The 13378-nt window shown below is 70.4% G+C and overlaps 3 protein-coding genes across 4 annotated transcripts; all 3 read right to left on the bottom strand.

Annotated features, from left to right (window-relative positions):
* Positions 1-28: 28 nt before the first annotated feature.
* LOC135312197 (proline-rich protein HaeIII subfamily 1-like) lies at positions 29-1325 on the bottom strand. The gene is made up of 2 exons (XM_064445333.1): positions 247-1325; positions 29-156 (listed from the first exon to the last, which is right to left on the bottom strand). Exons 1-2 carry the CDS (start codon positions 1148-1150, stop codon positions 29-31), a joined length of 1032 nt encoding a protein of 343 aa, XP_064301403.1. The 5' UTR covers positions 1151-1325.
* Positions 1325-8114, bottom strand: GPAA1 (glycosylphosphatidylinositol anchor attachment 1). 2 transcript variants are annotated; one of them, XM_064441917.1, is made up of 13 exons: positions 8011-8114; positions 7674-7773; positions 6128-6307; positions 5918-6029; positions 5671-5818; positions 4918-5019; positions 4637-4833; positions 3760-3956; positions 3525-3678; positions 3347-3433; positions 3069-3265; positions 2822-2992; positions 1325-1668 (listed from the first exon to the last, which is right to left on the bottom strand). In XM_064441917.1, exons 2-13 carry the CDS (start codon positions 7745-7747, stop codon positions 1425-1427), a joined length of 1863 nt encoding a protein of 620 aa, XP_064297987.1. In that variant the 5' UTR covers positions 7748-7773; positions 8011-8114; the 3' UTR covers positions 1325-1424. The 2 variants fall into 2 exon arrangements, with proteins under 2 accessions (XP_064297987.1, XP_064297986.1); XM_064441916.1 differs by having other exon boundaries at positions 3347-3439; positions 3531-3678; positions 8011-8113.
* Positions 8115-11505: 3391 nt separating this feature from the next.
* EXOSC4 (exosome component 4) lies at positions 11506-13318 on the bottom strand. Its single transcript, XM_064441914.1, has 3 exons — positions 13050-13318; positions 11998-12204; positions 11506-11911 (listed from the first exon to the last, which is right to left on the bottom strand). Exons 1-3 carry the CDS (start codon positions 13224-13226, stop codon positions 11552-11554), a joined length of 744 nt encoding a protein of 247 aa, XP_064297984.1. The 5' UTR covers positions 13227-13318; the 3' UTR covers positions 11506-11551.
* Between the last annotated feature and the right edge of the window lie 60 nt (positions 13319-13378).

Raw genomic sequence — 13378 nt, 5'->3', positions numbered from 1 at the left:
GTCACGGACACCCCCCCACCCCCCAAAATCAAGCGCAAGATCCGTTCCGAGGCTCCGCCTTTATTGCGGCGCTGCGGCCCCGGCTCGGGGGTCCCGGGACGCCCCCCACGGACTGGGGCCCCCCAACACCCCCCGGTATCGACCCCCTAGTACGGACTGGGGACCCCCCGGTACCACCCCCCCCATACACACCGTGCCGGAACCCCCCATACGGATTGGGGGCCCCCCAACACTCCCCCCCGGTACCGACCCCCCAGACAGATTGGGGACCCCCCCTGTACACACCGTTCTGGGACCCCTGAGTACAGACTGGGGACCCCCCGGGGAATGCAGCCCCCCCTTGCACGCTGGGGGGGGGGGCAGCAAATCCCCAAAGCAGGGTCCCCCCCCAGCACCCCCAAGGCACCGGTAGCCCCCAAAAGGGACCGGACCCCCCGTGGGGGGAGCGGGAGGGCTCGGCTGGGCTGGTGTCCCCGTCCCAGAGGGGGGGTGAGCCCCGCCAGCCCCCGGCCCTGCTGTCTGTCTGGGGGTCCATCAGTGGGTTCATTGGTGGGTCTGTCCATGGGTCCACTGGTGGCTCTGTCCGTGGGTCCGTCCATGGGTCTGTCTGTGGGTCCACTGGAGGGTCCATTGTGGGTCCATTTGGGGTCTGTCCGTGGGTCCACTGGGGGGTCTCTGCAGATCCATCGTGGGTTTGTCTGTGGGTCTGTCCGTGGGACCATTGGTGGGTGTGTCCGCTGGTCCATCGTGGGTTTGTCTGTGGGTCCATCCGTGGGTCCATTGGTGGGTTTGTCTGTGGGTCCATCCGTGGGTCCATTGGTGGGTTTGTCTGTGGGTCCATCCGTGGGTCCATTGGTGGGTCTGTCCGTGGGTTTGTCTGTGGGTCCATCGGTGGGTTTGTCTGTGGGTCCATCCGTGGCTCCATTGGTGGGTTTGTCTGTGGGTCCATCCGTGGCTCCATTGGTGGGTCTGTCCGTGGGTTTGTCTGTGGGTCCACTGGAGGGTCCATTGTGGGTCCATTTGGGGTCTGTCCGTGGGTCCATTGGGGGGTCTCTCTGCAGATCCATCGTGGGTTTGTCTGTGGGTCCATCCGTGGCTCCATTGGTGGGTCTGTCCATGGGACCATTGGTGGGTGTGTCCGCTGGTCCATCGTGGGTTTGTCTGTGGGTCCATCCGTGGGTCCATTGGTGGGTTTGTCTGTGGGTCCATCCGTGGCTCCATTGGTGGGTCTGTCTGTGGGTTTGTCTGTGGGTCCACTGGTGGGTCCATCCGCAAGTCCACTGTGGATCTGCCTGTGGGACCATTGGTGGGTCTGTCGGCAGGTCCATCATGGGTCTCTCTGTGGGTCCATTGTCGGTTTGTCCGTGGGTCCATCGTCAGTTTGTCCCCGGGCCCGTCCGCGGTCCCCCGCGCCGGGGGGTCCCTCACTTCCAGAAGAGGACGTTCCAGAGCAGCAGCCAGCAGGGGTAGGCGCCGAGGGCGAGGAAGGGGAAGAGGAAGGAGCCGTAGAGGTGGTGCTGGAGCAGCCCCTCGGCCAGGGCGGCCAGGAAGAGCTGCCAGCCCTCGGCCGCCGCCGCCGGCGCCTCCACCAGCTCCCGCTGCAGGAAGATGCCCAGCAGCAGCGTCGCCGCCGGCGTCGCCAGCACCAGCAGCGCCGCCAGCAGCACCCTGCGGGCCAGGGGCACGCTCAGCCCCCGCGGGCGGCGGGGAGAGCGCCCCCCGGCATCCCCCCCAGCCCAGGGAGAGACACCCCCCCCGGCATCCCCCAGCCCAGGGAGAGACCCCCCCCCCCCGGCATCCCCCCCAGCCCAGGGAGAGACCCCAGCATCCCCCAGCCCAGGGAGAGACCCTCCTCCCGGCATCCCCCAGCCCAGGGAGAGACCCCCCCCCCCCGGCATCCCCCCCAGCCCAGGGAGAGACCCCAGCATCCCCCAGCCCAGGGAGAGACCCCCCTCCCGGCATCCCCCCCAGCCCAGGGAGAGACACCCCCCCCGGCATCCCCCCCAGCCCAGGGAGAGACCCCGCTCCCGGCATCCCCCCCAGCCCAGGGAGAGACCCCAGCATCCCCCAGCCCAGGGAGAGACCCCAGCATCCCCCAGCCCAGGGAGAGACCCCCCCCCCGGCATCCCCCCCAGCCCAGGGAGAGACACCCCCCCCGGCATCCCCCCCAGCCCAGGGAGAGACCCCGCTCCCGGCATCCCCCCCAGCCCAGGGAGAGACCCCAGCATCCCCCAGCCCAGGGAGAGACACCCCCCCCGGCATCCCCCCCAGCCCAGGGAGAGACCCCAGCATCCCCCAGCCCAGGGAGAGACCCCGCTCCCGGCATCCCCCCCAGCCCAGGGAGAGACCCCAGCATCCCCCAGCCCAGGGAGAGACTCCCTTCCTGGCATCCCCCCCAGCCCAGGGAGAGACCCCCCTCCTGGCATCCCCCCCAGCCCAAGGATAGACCCCCCTCCCGGCATCCCCCCCAGCCCAAGGAGAGACCACCCCCAGCATCCCCCAGCCTGGAGAGAAGCCCCCCAGCATCCCTGTCACCCCCTAACCCAAGGGAAAGCCCCCCAGTGTCCCCCTGGCATGCCCCCACCCAGGGAGAGACCCCAACCCTGGGGAGAGCCCCCCCCAGTGTCCCCCCATCACCCCCCAACCCCAGGGAGAGACAGGCCTAGTGTCGCCCTGTCACCCCCCAGACCCCCAGGGAAGCCTCCCCAGTGTCCCCCTATCACCCCCCTGACCCCCAGGGAAGCCTCCCCAGTGTCCCCCCATCACCCCCCACCCCAGGAAGCCCCCCCCCTCCCAGCGCACGAGGGGCCGCCCCGCTGACTTGGGGCCGGTGGGCTGGACGGCGGCGGCGGCGGGGACCATGGTGGCGGCCAGGAGGAAGCCGAGGGAGAAGTTGAGGAGGGCGAGGCAGCCCAGCTGCACGGCCAGGTACAGCAGCGCCAGCAGCTTCAGCGTCATCCAGCCCCGGTCGCTGCCGCCCCCCGCCAGCACCCTGCGGGGACGCGGCGCTCAGCCCCACGGCGGCGGGGCGCGGCGCCCCCCGCCCCCGGCACCCCCGCCCCCGGCACCTGTGGGTGTTGTGGGGCAGCGCCATGCCGGCCACGTAGATGGCGATGAGGGTGAGGACGACGGCCTCCGACTCGGAGACGGGGAAGTGCTGGGTGGCCACGCGCTGCCCCAGCACCGGTAAGAAGTAGAGCGCGAGCCCGGCGGCGTGGCAGATGAGCAGCGGCGGCACCAGCGCCAACAAACCGGGCCGCGGCTCCTGCGGAGGGACCGGGGAGGGGTGAGGGCGGCGCGGCCGGGGGTCCGCGGGGAGGGGGCAGGGGAAGGGAAGGGTCCCGACCTCGCCGGCCGCCGGCTCGCCGCCGTCCCAGAGCCGCTCGGCGCTGCCGGCATCGCACTTGCTCAGCTTCATCCAGAGGTCCAGGGCGTGCGGGTGGTCAGGGAAAGGAGGGGAGCAGTTCGGGCGCCCCTCGCCCACCTCCCACCCCCTCCCCGAGCCCCCCACCCCGAAAGGATATCTTGAGGACGAGGACGAGGATGAGGAAGCCGAAGGCCGGCATGTAGACGCCGATGGAGACGAAGCGGGAGAGGGAGGGCAGCAGGTAGAAGAAGTAGGACTGGTGCAGCCGCTCCAGGAGGTTGTTGAGCTTCCGAAACATCCCCTCGAGCGTCCTGCGGGCACACGGCGAGGGGGGAGCCTGCGCCCCGGCACCCCCCGGCAGCCCCCAGGCACCCCCCCGGCCTCGCACTCACTTGCCCACGGTGGTCATGTCGTACTTGTACTGTCGGAAGCTGTTGATGCCGCGGAGGGTGATGGCCTCGATGCGGTAGCGGAGGAAGAGGCCGTGGTCGCCGCGGGGCCGCCCCGAGGCCTGGGCCAGCACCATGAGCAGCAGCGTCTGCAGGCTGTGGGCGTAGGCGGGCAGCGAGTCCCAGTCCGAGCGCTGGAGCTGCGGGAGAGCCCGCGGCGCCGGTCACCGGGGCTGGGGGAGCCCCACCGCTAACCCAGCCCTGCCAAGCCCGGCACTAAACCGCGTCCCTCAGCGCCGCGTCCGCACGGCTTCGCAATACCCCCAGGGATGGGGGCTCCACCGCCGCCCTGGGCAGCCTGTGCCGGCGCTTGGCAGCCCTTGCCGTGAGGAAACTGTGCCCAATATCCAACCTAAACCTCTCCTGGTGCAGCCTGAGGCTGTTTCCACTTGTCTTATCGCTTGTTACTGGGAGCAGAGACCGACCCCCCCCTCACTCCAGCCCCCCTCAGGCAGCTGCAGAGAGCGAGAAGGGCTCCCCTCAGCCCCCTCTTCTCCAGGCTAAACCCCCCCAGCCCCCTCAGCCGCCCCCCAGCACACTTGTGCTCCAGCCCCTGCCCCAGCCCCGCTGCCCTTCTCTGGACACGCTCCAGCCCCTCCAGGCCCTGCTTGTCCCGAGGGGCCCAAACCTGAGCCCAGCACTCGAGGTGGGGCCTCCCCAGGGCCCAGCACAGGGGCCCCATCCCTGCCCGGCTCCTGCTGGCCACACCAGGGCTGACACAAGCCCGGGGCCACTGGCCGCCTGTGAAAGCCCGGCCCTGCAGGACAGAGGCTTCCCCCGGGGCCTGTCCCGGGGCAGGGTCCGGCACCGGTGGGCTCACCTTGCCCTGGATGGTGCAGAGGAGGCCATTCTTCTGGCAGAAGGCGTGGAAGAGGTTGAGGAGGTCGAGGTTGGGCAGCTGCCCGTTCAGCCCCTCCACCGCCACGTCGAAGCTGGTGACCACGTCGCTGCTCAGCTCCAGCGAAACGGCCGCCTGGATGGCTCCCGCCCGGCCCAGCGCCCCCGCGGACCGCACGCCTGCGGGCACCGCGCCGCGTCAGCGCCGCCGGCCCCTCGGCATGGCCGGGGAACGACCACGACCCCCCCCGAGCCCCGTCTCACCGGTGATGTTGACGTCGTGGTAGGCCTCCAGCCAGGCCTCCATGCCCAGCAGGTCATGCTCGTTCACCAGGAAGATGATGTCCTTCGCCCAGTAGATCTGGCCTGAAGGTGACACGGTGGATGCAGCAGAGCGGTCCCTGCCCCAGCAAAGCCCGGCACAGCCCCGGCAAAACCCAGTCGAGCCCAGCACAGCCTCGGAAGAACCAAGCCCCTGCCCTAATAGAGCCCAGCACAGCCCCAGTACCCAGCACAACCCCAGCAAAGCCTGGCAAAGCCTGGTCCCTGTCCCAGCAGAGCCTGGCACAGCCTCAGCAGAGCCCAGCACAGCCCCAGTACCCAGCGCAACCCCAGCAAAGCCTGGCACAGCCCCGGCAAAGCCCAGTCCCTGGCCCAGTAAAGCCCAGCACAGCCTCTGTAGAGCCTGGTCCAACCCCAGCAAAGCCTGGTCCCTGCCCCAGCAAAGCCCAGCGCAGTCCTGGTACCCAGCACAGCTCCGGCAGAGGCACAGCCCCGGTGGGACCCACACCTCGTGCTGCCCCCCAGAAAAACCAGAGCCCCCCAGGGCTGCGAGCGGATGGGCACTGGGCCCATCCCTGCTGGGCAGAGACCCGCCCAGGAGTGGGAATGGGGAGACTCGGTGCCCCAGGGGACCCCCCGGTGTCACCCTGCAGCCCCCCCGAGACAGCGCTGGGCTGTGGGAAGGGGCGCGGGGCTGCGGGAAGGGGCGCCGGGCCCGCGGCCCCGGGGACTCACCTCGGAAGTAGGAGGCGAGGGCCAGCATCAGCCCCACGGCCTGGTTGTTGTGGGGCCCCTCGCTGCAGGGCACGCTCAGCACCAGCGACTCGGTGCTGGCGGCGCGGGGCGCCCGCAGGATGCCGTACACGTTCGTGCCCTTCACCATCTGCCGAGGGAAGGGGAAGGCTCAGGGGGGGCGGCCTCAGCCAGGACCCCCGGCACGGGCGGGGACGGTGGTCTGGGGGGGGGGGGTCGTGGTACGCACGTATCGCTCGCGGGTCTCGTCGGGGAAAGGCAGCGTGCGGGAGAAGGGCTGCTTGTGCACCTCCAGCCCCAGGTTCCACATGGTTTTCTCCAGCCAGGCCACCGGCATCCCCCTGTGGGAGCGGGAGAGCGGGGATGGAGACCCCAAAACCCTCCCCACAGGCAGCTCCGCCTGCCCCGTCCCCCCCCGCGAGTGGCACCCCGCTCTCACCCCGCTTTCTTCTTGTGCCCGGCGAACTCGCGGGCGTAGGAGAGGGCCCGCTCGCCGAAAAGGAACTGCTCCTCCACCATGGTGGAGCCCATGGCGTTCTCCGACATGTAGGTGCGGGGGGCGAGGGGCTGGAAGGCCAAGGCCAGGAACCAGCCCAGCCCCGCCACGTAGCTCAGGGCGCTGCGGGAGAGGAGACGGGGGGCTGGGGAGATCTGGGAGGGTTCTGTGGGGGTCTGGGGAGACCTGGGGTGGGTCTGGGGGAGTCTAGGGGGAGGTATGGAGGGGTGTGGGGGGACCTGCAGGAGTCTGTGGGGGTCTGGGGGAGTCTATGGGGAGTCTAGGAGGGGTATGGAGGGGTGTGGGGGGACCTGCAGGAGTCTGTGGGGGTCTGGGGGAGTCTATGGGGAGTCTAGGAGGGGTATGGAGGGGTGTGGGGGGACCTGCAGGAGTCTGTGGGGGTCTGGGGGAGTCTATGGGGAGTCTAGGAGGGGTATGGAGGGGTGTGGGGGGACCTGCAGGAGTCTGTGGGGGTCTGGGGGAGTCTATGGGGAGTCTAGGAGGGGTATGGAGGGGTGTGGGGGGACCTGCAGGAGTCTGTGGGGGTCTGGGGGAGTCTATGGGGAGTCTAGGAGGGGTATGGAGGGGTGTGGGGGGACCTGCAGGAGTCTGTGGGGGTCTGGGGGAGTCTATGGGGAGTCTAGGAGGGGTATGGAGGGGTGTGGGGGGACCTGCAGGAGTCTGTGGGGGTCTGGGGGAGTCTATGGGGAGTCTAGGAGGGGTATGGAGGGGTGTGGGGGGACCTGCAGGAGTCTGTGGGGGTCTGGGGGAGTCTATGGGGAGTCTAGGAGGGGTATGGAGGGGTGTGGGGGGACCTGCAGGAGTCTGTGGGGGTCTGGGGGAGTCTATGGGGAGTCTAGGAGGGGTATGGAGAGGTGTGGGGGGACCTGAAGGAGTCTGTGGGGGTCTGGGGACTCTGGGGGGGTTCAGGAGGGACCTGGGGGGGTCTGGGGGAGACCTGGGGGGGATCTAGGGGAGGGTCTAGGGGGGTCTGGAGGGACCTGAGGGAGGCTGAGGGCTCGGGGGGGGGGTTCTGGAAGGACCTGGGGGGGTTCTGGGGGAGGGTCTGGGGGAGACTGGGGGGACCTGGGGGGAGTCTGGGGGCTCTAGAGGGATCTAGGGGAGGATCTTGGGGAGACTGCGGGGACCTGAGGGAGGCTGGAGGGGATCTGGCCGGGCCTGAAGGGGTCATGGGGGAGTCTGGGGGCGATCTGGGGGAGTCTGAGGGGATCTGGGCAGGGTCTGAGGATATCTGGGGGCAAACTGGGGGGGGTCTAAGGGGGGTCTGTGGGCAATCTGGGAGGGCTTAATGGGGTCTGGAGGGATATGGAGGGGGCTAAGGGGGCACATAGGGGGGTCTGGGGGGACCTGTGGGGAGTTTGGGGGGACCTGGGGGGTGTCTGGGGTGACATAGGGGGACCTGGGGGGGTCTGGGGGTGTCACCCCCCGGCCGCCGTGGCCAGGAGGTGCCCGGCCCCCCCGCACTCACCAGAGCGGGGTGTTGAGGCGCAGGACGAGGCGGGACAGCGCCCGCCGGCACTGGGGGTCCGAGAGCAGCCCCATGGCGGGGGGTGGGGGCCGGGCGTGGGCTGCGGGCGGGGGGAAGGCGCGGTGGGGCGGGAGGGAGCCCCACTGGCACCCCTCGCCTGGGGCTGCCGCGGGCCCCCCGAATCCCCCCCCACCCCCGGCACCCACGGACCCCCCCTGCACCCCCCGGGCCTGTCCCTGCCCCACAGCCCCCAACCCTGCCCCCTGCCCCCTGCCCCCCGCCCCACACACACCCCCCTCCGGCCCCCTCCCGCCCCACAGCCCCCCCCGCCCCCCACCTCAGGGTCCCGCCGCCCCGACAGGCCGCTCAATCGCTCATGGAACGGGGCAGGCGGAGGGGCGGAGCCCAGAGACATCGATGGGCACCGCCCGCCCCTCCCTCTGCGCATGCGCCGGCGGGCGGCACCCCTCGGGGGGGCGTGGGTGTGCAATGGGGGGCGGGGGTGCAACGGAGGGGGTGTGGGGGTGCAAGGGGGGGTCTGGGCATGTGTGCAATGAGGGTGTGCAATGGGGGGTGGGGGTGCAAGGGGGGGTCTGGGCATGTGTGCAATGAGGGTGTGCAATGGGGGCGGGGGTGCAACGGAGGGGGTGTGGGGGTGCAAGGGGGGGTCTGGGCATGTGTGCAATGAGGGTGTGCAATGGGGGGTGGGGGGTGCAACGGAGGGGGTGTGGGGGTGCAAGGGGGGGTCTGGGCATGTGTGCAATGAGGGTGTGCAATGGGGGGCGGGGGTGCAACGGAGGGGGTGTGGGGGTGCAAGGGGGGGTCTGGGCATGTGTGCAATGAGGGTGTGCAATGGGGGGTGGGGGTGCAACGGAGGGGGTGTGGGGGTGCAAGGGGGGGTCTGGGCATGTGTGCAATGAGGGTGTGCAATGGGGGGTGGGGGTGCAAGGGGGGGTCTGGGCATGTGTGCAATGAGGGTGTGCAATGGGGGGCGGGTGGTAAGCGGAGGTGCTGTAGGTTCATGTGCGGGGGGGGTGTGTGTGCAAGAGGGGGCCGTGCAAGGGGGATGGGTGTGCAAGAGGGGAATGTGGAAGGGTGGGTGCTGGGGGGGTGCGGGGTGGGGGGAGAAGGGGCTCTGAGAAGGGGGTGGGTGTGAGGGGCCCCACAGTGGGAGCGAGGGTGCGAGGGGCGTGCAGGGGGAGGTGCAGGCGGGTGCGCGGGGAGGGGGTGTCCATGCCAGGGCCCCCTGGCCCTCCCTGTGCCGCACCCGGCTGCCTGGGCACCGCGGAACCGGGGTCCTGCACCAGCAGCACCACGGGCTGGGCACAGCGGGGGGCCCCGGCATTCCCATGCCCCAGGGGGAGTAACATGGCACAGCACGGCACGGCACAGCACGGGGCACGGCACAGCACAGCGCACGGTACATGGACCATGGCACAGCACGGCATGGCACGGCATGGCACGCGGGCCGTGGCACGGCACAGCACGGTGCACGGCACGGCACACGGGCCATGGCACGGCACAGCACACGGCACACGGCACAGCACAGCACGGTGCACGGCACAGTGCACGGCACACGGGCCGTGGCACGGCACAGTGCACGGCACACGGGCCGTGGCACGGCACAGTGCACAGCACACGGGCCGTGGCACGGCACAGTGCACAGCACACGGACCATGGCACAGCACAGCACGGTGCACGGCACACGGCATGGCACATGGGCCATGGCACAGCACAGCACGGTGCACGGCACACAGCATGGCACATGGGCCGTGGCACGGCACAGCACAGGGCACGGCACACGGACCATGGCACAGCACAGCGCATGGCATACGGCACACGGGCCTTGGCATGGCACAGCACGGCACACGGCACAGCACAGCACATGGCACACGGCACAGCACACAGGCCGTAGCACGGCACAGCACGGTGCATGGCACACGGCACACGGGCCTTGGCATGGCACGGCACAGCGCATGGCACAGCAGTGCACGGCACGGCACACGAACCATGGCACAACACAGTGCATGGCACACGGCACACGAACCATGGCACAGCACAGCATGGTGCATGGCACACGGCACGGCACACGGGCCATGGCATGGCACAGCACACAGGGTTTGGCACGGCACAGCACACGGCACACGGCACAGCACACAGGCCGTGGCACACGGCACACGGGCCTTGGCATGGCACGGCACACGGGCCTTGGCATGGCACAGCACGGCACACGGCACACGGCACAGCACACAGGCCATGGCACGGCACAGCACGGTGCATGGCACACGGCACACGGGCCTTGGCATGGCACGGCACACGGGCCTTGGCATGGCACAGCACGGCACACGGCACAGCACAGCACACGGCACACGGCACAGCACACAGGCCATGGCACGGCACAGCACGGTGCATGGCACACGGCACACGGGCCTTGGCATGGCACGGCACACAGGGTTTGGCACGGCACAGCACAGCACACGGCACAGCACAGCACACGGCACAGCACAGCACAGCACACAGGCCGTAGCACGGCACAGCACGGTGCGTGGCACACGGCACACGGGCCTTGGCATGGCACGGCACAGCGCATGGCACAGCAGTGCACGGCACGGCACACGAACCATGGCACAACACAGTGCATGGCACACGGCACACGAACCATGGCACAACACAGTGCATGGCACACGGCACACGAACCATGGCACAGCACAGCATGGTGCATGGCACACGGCACGGCACACGGGCCATGGCATGGCACAGCACACAGGGTTTGGCACGGCACAGCACACGGCACACGGCACAGCACACAGGCCATGGCACGGCACAGCACGGTGCATGGCACACGGCACACGGGCCATGGCATGGCACAGCACACAGGGTTTGGCACGGCACAGCACACGGCACACGGCACAGCACACAGGCCATGGCACGGCACAGCACAGTGCATGGCACACGGCACACGGGCCTTGGCATGGCACGGCACGGCACATGGCACAGCAGTGCACGGCATGGCACACGGGCCATGGCACGGCACAGCACGGTGCATGGCACACGGCACACAGGCCTTGGCATGGCACGGCACGGCACATGGCACAGCAGTGCACGGCACGGCACACGAACCATGGCACAGCACAGTGCACGGCACACGGCACACGAACCATGGCACAGCACAGCACAGCACACAGGCCGTAGCACGGCACAGCACGGTGCATGGCACACGGCACACAGGCCTTGGCATGGCACGGCACGGCACATGGCACAGCAGTGCACGGCACGGCACACGAACCATGGCACAGCACAGTGCATGGCACACAGCACACGGGCCGTGGCACGGCACGGCACACGAACCATGGCACGGCACACGGGCCATGGCACGGCACGGCACACGAACCATGGCACAGCAGTGCACGGCACGGCACACGAACCATGGCACGGCACACGGGCCGTGGCACGGCACGGCACACGAACCATGGCACAGCAGTGCACGGCACGGCACACGAACCATGGCACAGCACAGTGCATGGCACACGGCACACGGGCCGTGGCACGGCACGGCACACGAACCATGGCACGGCACACGGGCCATGGCACGGCACAGCACGGTGCATGGCACACGGCACACGGGCCGTGGCACAGCACAGCGCATGGCACGTGGTATGGCACATGGCGTGGCCCACGGCACGGCCCTCGGTACCGCACACAGGCCGTGGCACGGCACAGAGCATACGGCGTAGAGCACATGGCACAGCCCTTGGCATACGACGCACAGGTCACGGCACGGCCCACGGCACCGCGTGCGGCACAGCGCACGGCGCACAAGGCACGGCACACGTTCCGGCAGCAGACCTTTATTGCCGGGGGGCTCGCGCCGGCGCCGCTCAGTCCCCCAGCAGCGCGGCCACCTCCCGCAGCCGCTCGCGCACCACGCGGTCCAGCACGGCGTGCAGAGCGCGGCAGGCCCGCCCGGCAGCCTCCAGCGCCGTCTCCAGCCGCTGCTGGTGCAGGCGGGCGCTGAGCTGCACGAGGGCGATCTGCCCCGCCGCCGGCAGCAGCGCCAGCACCAGCCGCGGCCCGCCGGCCGCCTCCTCGGGCGAGCTGAGGTCGGCCAGCGGCGTGTCCTCGGCCAGGCCGGCCGTGCTGGCGCAGACGTAGTCCCGCATGGCGATGCCGGCGTCCATCACCGCCAGCGTGGCCGCGTTCACGCAGGCGCAATAATTGCCGCCGTCAGCTTGCAGGATCTGGAACGGGACGGCGGGTTCGGTGGCGGCGCCGGGACCCCCCGGGACGCGCGCGTGCGTGTCCCCGCGTCCCCCCCGCTCGTCACCTGGACGTAGATGTCGATTTGAGAGCGAGGGAAGAGGTGGGTGAGGATGGCGGCCTCGAAGGTCTGCTTGAGGTGGAGGGCCAGCTCGCTGGCCGGCCGGTCGCCGTGGGGCCGCCGCCGGCGCTCGCCGGAGCTGAAGGCGGCGGTGCTGCACTGGCAGTTCACCAGCGCCCGGTCCGGCAGCGCCTTGCTGCGGGGGCCACGCGTCTGCGGGGGGAGCGGGGCGGTGCGTTTGGGGGGCACCCGGGACCCTGACGGCACGGGGGAGGCTGGGTGGTCCCTAGCCCGGCTGGGCCTGGGACTAGTGGGGGGGTGGGGGAGTCCCAGGGGGGAATGGAGGGGTGCAGAGGGGGTCAGGGGGAGCCAGGGGTCTTTGGGGGGGTCCCAGGAAGAGCGGAGGGATGGGGGGGGGGGGGGGCAGCGGGGTGCCTGGGGAGATCGGGGGAGTGGGGGGTTTTGGGGGCTCAAGGGGGGCCCATGCGCAGCAGGGGGGTCGGGGGAGCCTTGGGGCGGAAGGGGGGTCCCAGGGGATTTTGGAGGGGCCTGTGGAGGGTCAGAATGAGGAGGTGGGGTCAGGAGGGTCCTGAGGGGAATGGAGGGTCCTGGCGGGGGGTCAGGGAAGTGGAGGGGGGGGTTGGGGGCCAGGAGGAGCCTGGGGGTAGCAAGGGGTTCCAGGGGATCCCGGGGGGAATTGAGAGGCTCTGGGGGAGCAGGGGGGTCCGGGGGGTGTCAGGACAAGTGTGGGGCGATTAGCAGGTCGAGAGGGCCATCGAGGGGAGCAGGGGGATCCCGGGGAAAATGGAGGGGGGGAGGGGAGGGGTACCAGGGGAAGTGGAGGGGGTTTGGGGGAGGCAGCGGGAGCGCGGGGGGAGCAGGGGAGGTCCAGGGGGAATGGAGGGGTGGGGGGCGGTTTGGGTGGGGTCTGGGGGGGTTCAGGTGGAGTGGAGGGGCCAGGGGGAGCCTGGGGGGAGCGGAGAGGTCCCGGGGGGGGGTCAGGGGGGTCCTGAGAGGAGCCTGGGGGGGTCCCGTTCCTGGTGTCCATCCCCGCTCACCTCGTGCGGGCCGTAAACCACAGCCAACACCTTGGTGTTCCCCTGCTCAAGGTAGGCCGAGCCGTCGGCCTGCGCGAAGACGCCCATGCGGGCCCGGACCTTGCGGAGCTCGTCGGGCCGGCGCCCGTCCGCCCGGTACCCCTCGTCCGACAGCAGCTCCGCCGCCGCCGCCGCCATGCCGCCGATGGACTACAGCTCCCGGCGTGCACCGCGCCCCCGCGGCCTGCAGCGCCCCCGCGGCTTACAGGGCCCCCGCGGCCTACAACTCCCGGCGTGCACCGCGCCCCCGCGGCCTGCAGCGCCCCCGAGGCCTGCAGCGCCCCCGAGGC

Source organism: Phalacrocorax carbo, chromosome 2, assembly GCF_963921805.1.
Source record: "Phalacrocorax carbo chromosome 2, bPhaCar2.1, whole genome shotgun sequence".
NCBI lineage: Eukaryota > Metazoa > Chordata > Aves > Suliformes > Phalacrocoracidae > Phalacrocorax > Phalacrocorax carbo.
Note: the sequence above shows the minus strand (reverse complement) of the source record. Positions and strands in the feature narration are given on the sequence as shown.